This window comes from Tachyglossus aculeatus, chromosome X1 (assembly GCF_015852505.1).
Source record: "Tachyglossus aculeatus isolate mTacAcu1 chromosome X1, mTacAcu1.pri, whole genome shotgun sequence".
Lineage (NCBI taxonomy): Eukaryota > Metazoa > Chordata > Mammalia > Monotremata > Tachyglossidae > Tachyglossus > Tachyglossus aculeatus.
The window spans coordinates 24872308-24884453 of NC_052101.1; the positions used below are offsets into that span (position 1 = coordinate 24872308).

The following is a 12146-nucleotide window of genomic DNA, read 5'->3' on the forward strand; positions in this document are numbered from 1 at the left end:
TAGAAAAACATTAAAAACTCTCAGTCTTGACTGTGCTGCCAACAGAATGCAGTTTCCTTCAAAGTATCAGGAATTCATGGACTTACTTGTCTTCTCCCAGCACCACTCCAAACCCAGCATGTACTATTCTGGTTTCCTGGGGATCATACCAACCGATCATCTTAGCTGCTGCAAACACCGTCTGCAAGTGCACAGACTGCAGAGTAAAAGAAAAACAGTTATCACTGAATTGTATTTAGTATTTGTTCTTATGCTTCAGGCATCAGAAGTCTTCTTCCCTCCACCAAAACCTTTACTCCCTAGAGTCTTTGGTCATTTTTATCACTAGTTGTTGACAGCGCTTTGCCAGGCAAAACCAATCGACAGTTTTGAGTTTTCGCTTTCATTCTCCATATACAAGCATCACCAAAAAGCTGTACATCAAATTCTCATCGTGTTGGGTGGGGGTGGTGGGTGGGGACAAGGCTCCCATTTCTTAGTATACTAAGGCTGTGAAATGGGGTCGATTCAAGGACCTTGAAAACCTGCCCTGATAAAGAAAACAAGGAGAGTTTTACTCTGATCTCAGGTTATGTGGCATCTTTGAGGCCTGGAATTCCTTCCCCTTCTATATACGCCAGACCACCACTCTCTCTGCCTTCAAAACATTATTAAGGTCACATCTCCTTCAAGAGGCCTTCCCCAATTAAGCCCTTTTCGTCAGCTCATCCGTCTTCTGAGAAGATGCTTTTGGATTTGTGACCTTTAGATATCTGATATTCACCCCACCCCACTTATATACGTGTATTTAAATTAAAAAAAGTATTTATTTACATTAATGATTAATGGATGTCTCCCCCTCTGGACTGTAAACACATTATGGGCAGGGAACATGTCTGCTAATTCTGTTGTGTTGTACTCTCCCAAGTGCTTAGAACGGAGCTCTGTACATAGTAAGTGCTCAATAAGTACCACTGATTGGTTGAATAAATACCAGAGAAGCAGTGTGGGCTAGCGAATAGAACACAGGCCAGGAAATCAGAAGGACTTGGGTTCTAATCCTGGCTCTGCCATTTGACTGCTGTGTGACCCTGGGCAAGTCATTTCACTGGGCTTAGTATAGTGCTCTGCATACAGTAAGCACTCAATAAATACGACTGAATGAATTGGGCCTCGGTTACCTCATCTGTAAAATGGGGATTAAGACTGTGACCCCTACGTGGAACAAGGACTGTGTCCAACCTGATTAGCTTGCATTTACCCCAGCGCTTAGTACAGGGCCTGGCACTTAAGAAAGCACTTAACACATACTATTAAAACAAAAAACAAAACAAAACAAAAAAACCCAAACAAAAGACATTGACTGATCTTATGAATTATTCCTTTTACCCCACAGGTCACAACAGTCATTACACTCCATCAAGTCATCCAGAGAAGATAATAGACTTGAGATCTACAAACTCACCTGGCCACTGTCGATCACGTATACGATTATATTTGCCTTCTCCTCAAATAGCCGTTGCTTAACAGCAGCTAAGTCAGAGGTGTCATAGGTATAACCCCCATCTGATTTTACTATCGTTAAGGGGACTGGACACCCGGGAACAAACACAATCTTTCGTCCATCATCCACCTCCACAAACCCTAGAGGAATAGGGAATAAACCATGAATAGGGAAAGAATATTCAAAAATACCTTCAAAAGACCCCAAATGTGGATTTATTTTCTAAATTCACAATAACTGTTGATTTTTTGAAGTTATAATGGCCAAGTAAAAGTGTCACACTTGCAAACTAGTACAAACTAGGTGTTCCCAGCCATTCAGAAAATGGACCTACTCTCAAAACTACTTTTGGGTCGTTTGGCTACCAAGCGATTCTTCATTCACAACAGCCTCTGTGAATGGGGGTGGAGAAAGGTGGAGAGTGGGATACAGGAAAAATCCAAGATCTACCTAGTCCATACTACCACTCGGTCCCCCTTAAAACAATGTCAAATAGATGGGTGAGCGAACACCAGTGCAATCTGCACCTATTCTTTCACTTTACCCTAGTGTAAATTTGTCGATATGGATCTGCCTTTCTCTCCCATTAGATTATAAACTACTCAAGGGGAGGAGCTGCACTTCTACATACACTCCCCAAGTGCCAATTACCACCAATACTCAATAAATGCTGTTGATGAGGTCGACCCTTTCATTATTAGTTCTAGTTTTCCAAGTGCCTGTCTCCCATGACAAGTTGTGCCGACTGAAAATCCCATTTATTCCTAGAACAAAGAGGGGTTTTTTTGTTTCCTGGAAAACAGAAGAGAGCCACTTCTAGGTTATTTGCCAATGGATTATCAATAGTTGACTTCTAAACTCACTGACTGTGAAGCCCTTCCAAGTGGTGGAACCTGCAGCTGGCAGTACTGGCTTTCCCTCCTGACCCAGCTGATCCAAGGCTGCCCTTCTCCCAACTTCACGGCAGATCCATGGCTGCATCAACCTACTGAACAGCTGGCATTCAAGCCTCCCTCTTCCCCCACTGCATTTTGCATCACCTCTTTCCCATCTCCCCTTCGTTAGCCAGGATCATGGAGAATCAACCACAAAACTATCAGTACAGATGACGAAAGGGGTAAAAACCATGAAAATAAAATCATGCTTTTCTTTGTACACCCACGATAACCTGGGAGCATCATTCATAAGATACCAACACTCAGATATTACTTTGACGACACAGACTTCCAATGTATGGAACCATCATCTTACTTGCTGTCCCAGGGAACCAAGCCATACCTTCAAAAGGAGGCAATGCTTTCTATTTTTACTCTACATTTCCAAATACTAATGATTATGGTATTTGTTAGTATGCCTAGTATACCATCATTTACAATAAATGGTGCTCAATAAATATGGAGGAGGAGGAAGAGGAGGACGACAATGTGGCATGTTGTGGCCGGGCTCTCGGAAGACCAGTGCGCCTGAAGTGATGAGGTACCTAGAGACTGGACTCTGTATTTCTAGCTGATCGTTTTAACCCATTCAGTTTGACCCTGTTCGTCATGATTCACAATCTCACTCATCACTCTACAGGTATCTCCTCCCCTTTTAGCTCCCTAGTTGGCCAGGAACCACATTTACATTGATTTTCACAAAAATTACACAAGCGCTCTGCACTCTGTAAACATTTAAACCATGTAGCAATAGAATAATAATGATGATAACAGTAACGCAATTCAAGATTAGGAATATAATTTATTACAACGTAGCTCGTGTTCACGCTGAGCAGAAAGGTTAAAAAAACTCATTCGTTATGTACGGTGCAAACTTCATTTTATCTTTTCTAGAGGACAGAAAATTATCCTACTCCTGTTCAACCTTGTGATTTTCAAAATTTGAGTTAGAACTAAAGGATAAAAAGTTGGAATAGCTAAATTTGGGCTTTCCATTAGCCTTTTCCTAGAAATTAGCTACCAATCTGAATGAAAACAAGTTTCAAATTCTCAAACTAATACATTACCTCTTTCTTCAAATTCCTTCACAACATCAGTCATCCTATCTTGATAGAAAGATTCCCCCCTCTCTATTATCGAAATGTCCAAAGCATCATAGATTTTGTTGAACTCTAAAAATAAAAATAAGGTTATCATTGAACAATAATCCTGTTTTAGTCTCAATTATTTAAAATATAGACAGTTTGAAAACATAGAACTAGGAAAAAATTCAACTATATGGGAAATTTTTGATGGGGAGACATAGAATTCAAGACTTATTACGTGACAAAAATCACTCATTTCAAGAGGAAACATTTTCATTATCAATATAACCCACAGTCCCCTAAACTCTTCCATTATGACTCACAACTATAAGGGCCAAGATCTAATCCACCAACCTGAAAGCGAATCACAAGCAGAGCCAAACACAACGTACGTGAAAAACAAGATTCAGAAAGATTAAGCTCATTTTGGGCAGGGAACGTGTCTGCTAATTCTGTTGTATTGCACTCTCCCAAGTGCTTTGTAGAGTGGTCTGGCCATAGTAAACGTTCAATAAATACCATTGATGGATTGATTGACCTAGTGGAAAGAGCACGGTCTGGATGTCAGATGACCTGGTACCAATTCCAGCTCTATCGCCTATCTGCTGGGTGACCTTGGGCAACTCACTTCTCTGTGCCTCAGTTTCCTCAACTGTAAAATGGAATTCAAAACCTGTTCTTCCTATTTACACTGTATTTCCAAACTAATTAACTTGCATCTATTCCAGCACTTAGAACAATGCTGACGCAGAGCAAATACTTAATAAATACCTTAATTGTCATTCAAATGGAACTGTCACAGAAAAAGGAGCACTAGTAGTTGCCCCCGGAAGAGTCTACGATTTTTGACATGGATTAACGGGTTAGGTATCTTGCAGATTTCTAATAATAATACATCCCTTCCAGACTGTGAGCCCGCTGTTGGGTAGAGACCGTCTCTATGTGTTGCAAACTTGTACTTCCCAAGCACTTAGTACAGTGCTCTGCACATAGTAAGCACTCAATAAATTCGATTGAATGAATGAATAAAGGTCACCTTGGCGAGACACATCGCAGATCATCTTCCAAGCTTTGGTGATCTCGGGTGCTTTACTCTGCAGTAAAACCACACACTGGTACGCCCGTTTTTTGAATTCTTCCTCAGTGTCAAACCGCTTCTTGGATTCCTGGGTTTCAAGAGAAAATATAAAACAGATTTATTTTAGCAACTTTAAAGACAGAGGGAATTAAAAAAGTTTTTCTGGGCATTTGGTATGGCTCTCAGAAAAAATAAAAATAATGATAATTGTGTTTTTTAAGTGCTTACTGTATGTCAAGCACTGTTCTATGCACTGGGGAAGAAGCATGTCCCACACAGGGCTCATAGTCAAAGAGAAGTGGCCTGGCCTCGTGAATAGAGAATGGGCTTGGGAGTCAGAAGGTCACGGGTTCAATCCCAGCTCCATCACTTGTCTTCTGGGTGACCTTGGGCAATAACTTCACTTCTCTGGGCCTCAGTTCACCCATCTGTAAAATGGGAGATGCGACTGTGTTCTCCACAAGTAACAGGGATTGTGTCCAACTGGATTTGCTTGTTTCCACCCCAGTGCTTAGGACAGTGCCTGGCACATAGTAAGTGCTTAGCAAATACCATCATCATTATTACTGTTATTTAAAAAATACCAGTTCCTAGGACTAGTATATATAGACAGAAAAAGTTATACAGATTCAGTTTCAGTTTCTCCATTTACAATTTAAGCAATACTATCTACCCACTGAACACCACACCCTTCCAGAAGCTGTGAAGTTTGCACGCACCCTTTCATTTCATAACACTACAGCTGTTTAGGTATCCCTGTTGTAATACATTCCTCTCACAGGTCTGCCCAGGAGAGCTGTGTCGCTGTAAGCATTGTTGAATACACAATAAAATGCCTCACTTTTATCCTGAACTGCAGTACTGGACATGTTTAATCTAGTCTCCCACAGATTTACAGGTTTGAGATTCCTGCCCCTGTCATTTTTAGCCTAAAAAGTTTACCCAACCCTGCTTCAGCATATTTCTTTTCCCACCTTGAATTAACCCCCTTCTAGACTGTGAGCCCGCTGTTGGGTAGGGACCGTCTCTATACGTGGCCAACTTGTACTTCCCAAGTGCTTAGTGCAGTGCTGTGCACACAGTAAGCGCTCAATAAATATGATTGAATGAATGAATAACCCACAATTACACCAACAAATAACAAAGAAAAGTGCATGATATCATATGTACCTTATAAAAGGCCTGGAGATCACCTATGGGAGGTGAAACAGTCAGGTAGTCTGGAAATTTATCTTGAAGGTGAGCAATGAGCATGCCAAACTGGGTCCCCCAATCTCCTAGATGATTTAACCTGGTCACCAAATCGAGAACAAACACAAGTTATATAGAGATGACTAACAAGCTTAGGTAAAATGACTAATTGATCTATCAACAGAGGAATTTACATGGATATTTTTTTCAGTGCACTTCTCTCTGGAATTAGTGACTAGATTGATATGCAAGGCTTAAACCCTAACAGTTCAACCTCGCTAGACAGAGAAGCTCAGCAGTCTCCAAAGGCAATACGGGAAATGATTCACAAACCAGGGAAGAGATCCCTACCTCAGGACATCATAGCCCACAAACTCAAAGAGCCGGCACATACTGTCTCCGATGATTGTGGATCTCAGGTGCCCAACGTGCATCTCTTTGGCGATGTTTGGAGAAGAAAAGTCAACTACAACCTGCAGTGGAGAACAAAGAAAAATATTAAGCACTAGGTACGTATGGTCCCAAAAGAAACATACCCCTTGCATTATGAATAGATGTAAAGAACCACTTTAAAAAATGAACATAAATTTTAGGTGATAAGGAGGCCTTCCAATTTAAGCCTCAAAGATTTAAATCTCCAGGAGTTGGTTGTACGTGGAGTTGATGGATGATACAATTATTTTATGAGAATTGTCAGATGTTCATTGTTCATGGATGACTGCAAGATATAATAGCCAATCGTTACTCCACATAGTTGCTTCAAATCAAATTTAGGTGATCTAATCTAAACGCAGAGAAATGAAAGTTATGACAGATCACAGTGGTGTCTTTTCATTTCTATGCCAACAAATGGCTGAGGCTTCAATCAAAAGCTGGGAAAATACCTTTTTTATCTCCCCCAGAGCAGGTGGCTGAACTCCATTCACCAACAGATTAGTGAGTTGTTTTGATACAAAACTCTTTCTTAGGTGGACATTTATAAAACCTGAGGTCAAAAACAAAGTATTTTACAGGTTGAACAGTGTTGAACAGGATGTATCGGATTATTTCATTCTTTTGATTACGAGGCACAAAAAATTCAATTCAGCGGGGCGCCAGGAATGAAACAAAAAAGTCTGAATTCCCATACACCTGACGACGGTGAGGAGCACTGACCCTTTTCTCCATTTTCCTTGGCAACGTTAACTCCACTGCCCAGTCGGGGAGGCTGTTGAGAATTGCTCACCTCTGGTGAGGAGTGAAGGGGTGGATTTTGATGCCACCTCCAGTTAGGTGGCTCCTTCCAGGCTTGGAACGAAATCAGTAGCCTCCTCACACCACTGTTAATAATCACTGTGGTGCTTACCTTGGGCCAAGCACTGTGCTAAGGGCAGACTACTCAGATCCGACACAGTCCCTGCCACAAAGTCTAAAGGACAACAGGCAATGAATCCCCATTTTTACAGATAAGGAGCCTGAGGGACAGAGAAGTGAAGTGACTAGTCCAAGGCCACATGGCAGGCAAGTGGAAGAGCCAGAGCCAGAACCAGAACCCAGGTCTCCTGATTTCCAGCCTTGTGGTCTTTCCACCAGGCTCCACTGCTTTTCAGGGCTGTGGCACATTGGAGAGTTACTGCTTTGGAAGTAGACAAGAGCTACTGAAGGCAGAAGTTTCTGGCTCAGAGCAGGCTAGATCCAGCCTGAGGACTATATTTTTTTCCAGCCTGATCTTTCATGATCGCTTCATTGTGGGTGTGGGGGTGAGGGGAAAGACTACAGAGAATTCTTGACTTCTCTATTGAAACACAGTTCCCAAACAGTGAGTTCAAAAGAAGCAACCAACTCCACAAAACTCACCATTAGTAAGATATGTAACACTCAACTAAGATTTATTACAATCTAATTCATTTCTAAGTCCAATGAAAGGTCTATCCTACACAAGCTATGGAGAGTGTCGTCAAAGGCTCCTCAGCAGTAAACTACTTAAGGAACTACAACACAGTTTCATACCAGGACCAGCAATCTCAACTTTGTCGATGTAATCATTTTCTGGAAGATTTCTGGTAATCATTTCTGCAATTTCTCTTGGGTTTACTTTCTGTTCCTTTGTTTTCTGCAGCATCTGAAATGCAATTGCTCAACTCAGTACAATAAAACTTAGAGCAAACTATACATAAAACAATAAGAAATCACGACCGATATAACCTGGCAAGGGCCATTACGTTCCTTTCAAATAAGCTCCATCAAAAAGCAGAGGCCAAAAAGTCCTGTCTCTTGGGTACATTCCTGCTCATAAATGTTGTACCAGTTGTACAGCTGAAAATGATGGACAAGAGTCCAGTGATTTCACTCATTTTTGGGTGGCCACTAGTTTTCCTTCATGATCATATTCCAATTCACTAGAAAATGTAACTTCTTACTATTTTCATGCCATAAAACAGCCCAAACCAGAGCAGGGCAACATTGTGGAGATGGAAATATTACTCCTACCAGGGAAGCATGATTTGTGACCAAAGAGGAAAAACATTCTTATCCAAAAGCAACTGATCTTAGTCAATACTCAGACAAGAGTAGCTGTTAACATGTAGAGTTTGAACATGACAGGAATCATGCAAGTTTAATTTCTCCAAGGAATTATATTCTCTAAGAATAGCTTCTGTGGCTAATGCCCCCGTCATCAGACCATATATGGCATGGGAAACAGTAATAATAACAATAATAATGATAGTAATAATAATATTTGTTAAGGACCTACTCTGCACTAGTGACCTGCCAATCTTGTCTCTACCCACTGCTTAGGGCAGTGCTTGGCACGTGGGTTCTTAATATCATAACTGCAATTATTACTAAGCACTGGGGTAGAGACAATACCATCAGGTCAGACACAAACCCTGTCCCAAATAAAAATCACTGTGATATTTGATAAGAGGTTACTATGTGCCAAGAACTGTACTAAGAGCTGGGGTAAATACAAGATAATCAGGTTGGACAGTCCTGGCCCCATGGGGGTTATACATATTACAGGGAAGGGAAAACAAGTATTTAATCCCCATTTTACAGACGAGGAATCTGAAGCACAAAGGAAGTTAAGCGGCTTTGCCCAAGTCCACAAAGTAGGTACATGGCAGAGTTGGGATTAGAACCAAGTCTTCTGATTCCCAGTCCTGTGCTCTTCCCACAAAGCAATTTTTTAAATGGTATTTGTTATGTGCTTACTATGTGCCAGACACTGTACTAAGCTCTGTAGTAGACACAAGCTAATCAAGTTTGGACACAGTCCCACATGGGGCTCATGGTTTCAATTCCCATTTTACAGATAAGGACCCTGAGGCACAGAGAAGTGAGTTACCCAAGGTCACACAGCAGACAAGTGGCAGAGCTGGGATTAGAATCCAAGTCCTTCTGACTCCCATGCCACGCTCTATCTACTAGGCCGTGCTACTTTGCATGGATATTTTATTTATCCACAAAATGCATGCAGGGGGAAATAGCTTGGTTAGCGTTCATTGCTATACAGGGGTGTTACTATGAGAAACAAGTTTTGGTCAGTTAAAGATGTCAAAAAGGAAAGGAATTCTAGGTTCTCAGAGGCATGTGCTCACTAGATTGTATAATGATCACTGATGTTGCAGAACATAATTTACTCATATGTCGAAAGTTCTAAACTACCTCTTAGAGATTATACACATTTTGAAAATATTATTAGGGAGAATAATCTGAAAGAAAGAGCAACTGGAGCTCACAGTTGAAATGCAATCCAAAAGTTACAAAACTTTTTATTCCCTCATTATACAAAGTCTCTTCTGGTCTCCATTCTCCCAGCATACCTGTGTGATGCTCATAGCACTGTTACATTGATAATCTCCAAACTTGGACTGCTGGCTTGGTGTGACTGCCAAGGGAGGGTTTTCCAAATCTGGATATGCAGCCTTGATAGCATAACCAAAGACTTCTTGTAAGCGGCTATTGATGTTGATCATGCTTTTAGTGGGTTTATTCCTTTCTTCTTGAAGACTCTGTGGGCAGAGAGAGACAAAGTCAAGTGTAAGTAGCTGTAGATAAACAACTTCACTGGTTCCGTCTGTATTCTCCCGAGGGCTTATTACAACGCTCTGTTTCCAGTAACCTCTCAATAAATACTATTGGTCGACTGAGTGGACCTAGTCTAAAAAGAAAAAGTAAAATGCTCCCACAGTACAGTATTTTCAAGTGTCTGAAAGGTGTCAGGCCTGATGTGGACATTTCCTTCAGGGGGTGCACTGCAAACTGACCTTTCTTTCAACTAAAGAATGGAATTAGTTGAGTGCTTCCTGGGTGCAGAGCACTGTATAAGCATTTGGGAGAGGGTTGGTAGACAAAACCCCTGCCCTCAAGGAGTTAACACTCTAGTACCAATGGCAGACATTAAAATTCAATTTCAGTCGAGGAAAGTGCAGAGGTTTAAGGATATGGGCCTAAATGCTTCAGGGCTAGGGTGGGGTGAGTATTACAGTGATTAAAGGTTACAGACCTAAGTGCATAGGTGACAAAGGGGAGAGTAAATAGGATGGGGAATGAAGGGTTAGTCAGAGAAGGCCTCTTGGAGGAGACATACTAGTCGGGCTTGAAGATGGTGAAAGTGGTAGTCTGTTGGATACAAAGGGAGAAGGAGTTCCAAGCCAAATGGAGGACGTAAGCAAGGGGTAGGACGAGTGGGCAACATCAAGATTCAGTTGAGCAGGTCGGAGTTAGAAGAGCAAAGTGTGTGGGTTGGGTTATAGTAGATTTGTGAGGTCCGGTAGGAGGGGGAAGAGATGACTGAGTGCCTTAAAGCTGAGGGTAAGGAACTTTTGTTTAATGATGTGGAGATGGATGGGCAGCCATTAAAGGTTTCTGAGGAGAGGAAAGACGTGGCCCCGTGCACCAGAATCGAGTGGGGAGAGACTAGAGACAAGGAGGTGAGCAAGGAAGCTGATGCAGTAATCGAGGCAAGGAATGACAAGATTTTGGACCAGCATCACAACAGTTTGGATGGAGAGGAATGGGGGAGGGGGAAACGGATCTGGTGACAGACTATGTGAACTGAATGAGAGACAATGTTGAGGATAATGCCAAGGTTAATGGGCTTGTAAAACATGGAAAATGGTGATGTAGTCTACAATGATGGCAAAGTTGAGGGGGAGAAGAGACATGGTGGTGGGGGCCGGGGGGAGAAAAGATGAGGAGACATGCTAAGTTTGAAGTGTTCAAAGAACATCCAGGAAGGGTCTGAAAGCAGGAGACTTCAGTGAAGAAGACAGGTCAGAGCTGGAGGTGTAGATTTGGGAATTGTCTGCACGGAAATAGTAGCTGAGGCAGTAAGAGCACAAGGGTTCTCTAAGGGAGTGGGGTAGTTGGAGAACTGAAAGTGACTCTCACAGTTCAAGAACGGGAAGGAGAGGAGGATCTGGCAAAAGAGACTTAGGAATGAGCAGCCAGAGAGACTGGAGGAGAATCTGGAGAGGAGAGCATGCTAGCTAGAGTATACAGAGAGCTACATGTTCTGCATGCATGTTAGAATATCTCTCATAGCTTTTGTCATACTGTCAATCTATGGAAAAGAATAAAGCTGACAGACTCCTTATCTCCTCTGGAATATTCAGAAACCACTTCCTTACTTAGTGGAGATGGCTATAGCCGAAAACATTGTGCGTGTGCGAGCCTGTGCTTGTAGGCACGCATATGTGAGCTCACAGGCACATGTGAGTGTAGGACTGCCCTTCTGGGCAAGAGAATTGTCTTACAAAAATCCTACAAATATGATCACAGATTGGTCACTGGTTAGTAGCTTTTGTAAATTTTTCATATTCATATTTAGGCTGCTTTATTTTTGTAGGGAGGGCTGAATTATGACCAGTCTTGGGCCATCCAAAAGAACGTGTTGAAGGTCTGCCAGAGAGTTATTGGTAAGAAAAGGAGGAAACTACATGCTCCAGAAAAAAAGGAGGCTGACATCTGACCTGGTTAGGGGGTGGTCCCGAGGGGAGCCGTGCCTCTGCCTGGTCTTGACAAAAGGTGGAAGGAGGTCTGTTCTGGCCCCCCTGCCCCTTACAAGGTTTGGTGAGGGAGACAACGATTAAACTATTCAAAGCTGTCCACGTCCCCTTGATTGAGCTGATGGGGAGGTAGAAGAGAGGTTTTCTGGCAAAACTGATTGTGTTGTACTTCTCTATTTGTGTTCCAAATAATATCCTATTTGTTTGGCTTGCTGACTTGTGGGTGCAGCTCAATCGGCTTTAATCGTTAAAGCTCATTTGACCTTATTGATGGACTACTAAGTGAATTTCTAGGTCCACACCTTCCTTCGATCCTTATAGATACCAGATGGCCGGAATTGATCCTGACTGACATATACAGCAAAGCAGCCCTGAATTTAG

At 42.0% G+C, this 12146-nt stretch overlaps 1 protein-coding gene across 1 annotated transcript in view; it reads right to left on the bottom strand.

Annotated features, from left to right (window-relative positions):
- Nucleotides 1-12146, bottom strand: part of RARS1 (arginyl-tRNA synthetase 1) — a 30033-nt gene that overhangs the window by 6198 nt on the left and 11689 nt on the right. The window contains exons 3-11 of the mRNA XM_038740425.1: nt 9579-9767; nt 7762-7873; nt 6657-6757; nt 6124-6245; nt 5752-5872; nt 4540-4669; nt 3486-3590; nt 1445-1623; nt 87-196 (exon numbers count right to left, since the gene is read on the bottom strand). Coding sequence (XP_038596353.1) covers nt 87-196; nt 1445-1623; nt 3486-3590; nt 4540-4669; nt 5752-5872; nt 6124-6245; nt 6657-6757; nt 7762-7873; nt 9579-9767 — 1169 coding nt within the window. The remainder of the gene's footprint in view (nt 1-86; nt 197-1444; nt 1624-3485; nt 3591-4539; nt 4670-5751; nt 5873-6123; nt 6246-6656; nt 6758-7761; nt 7874-9578; nt 9768-12146) is intronic.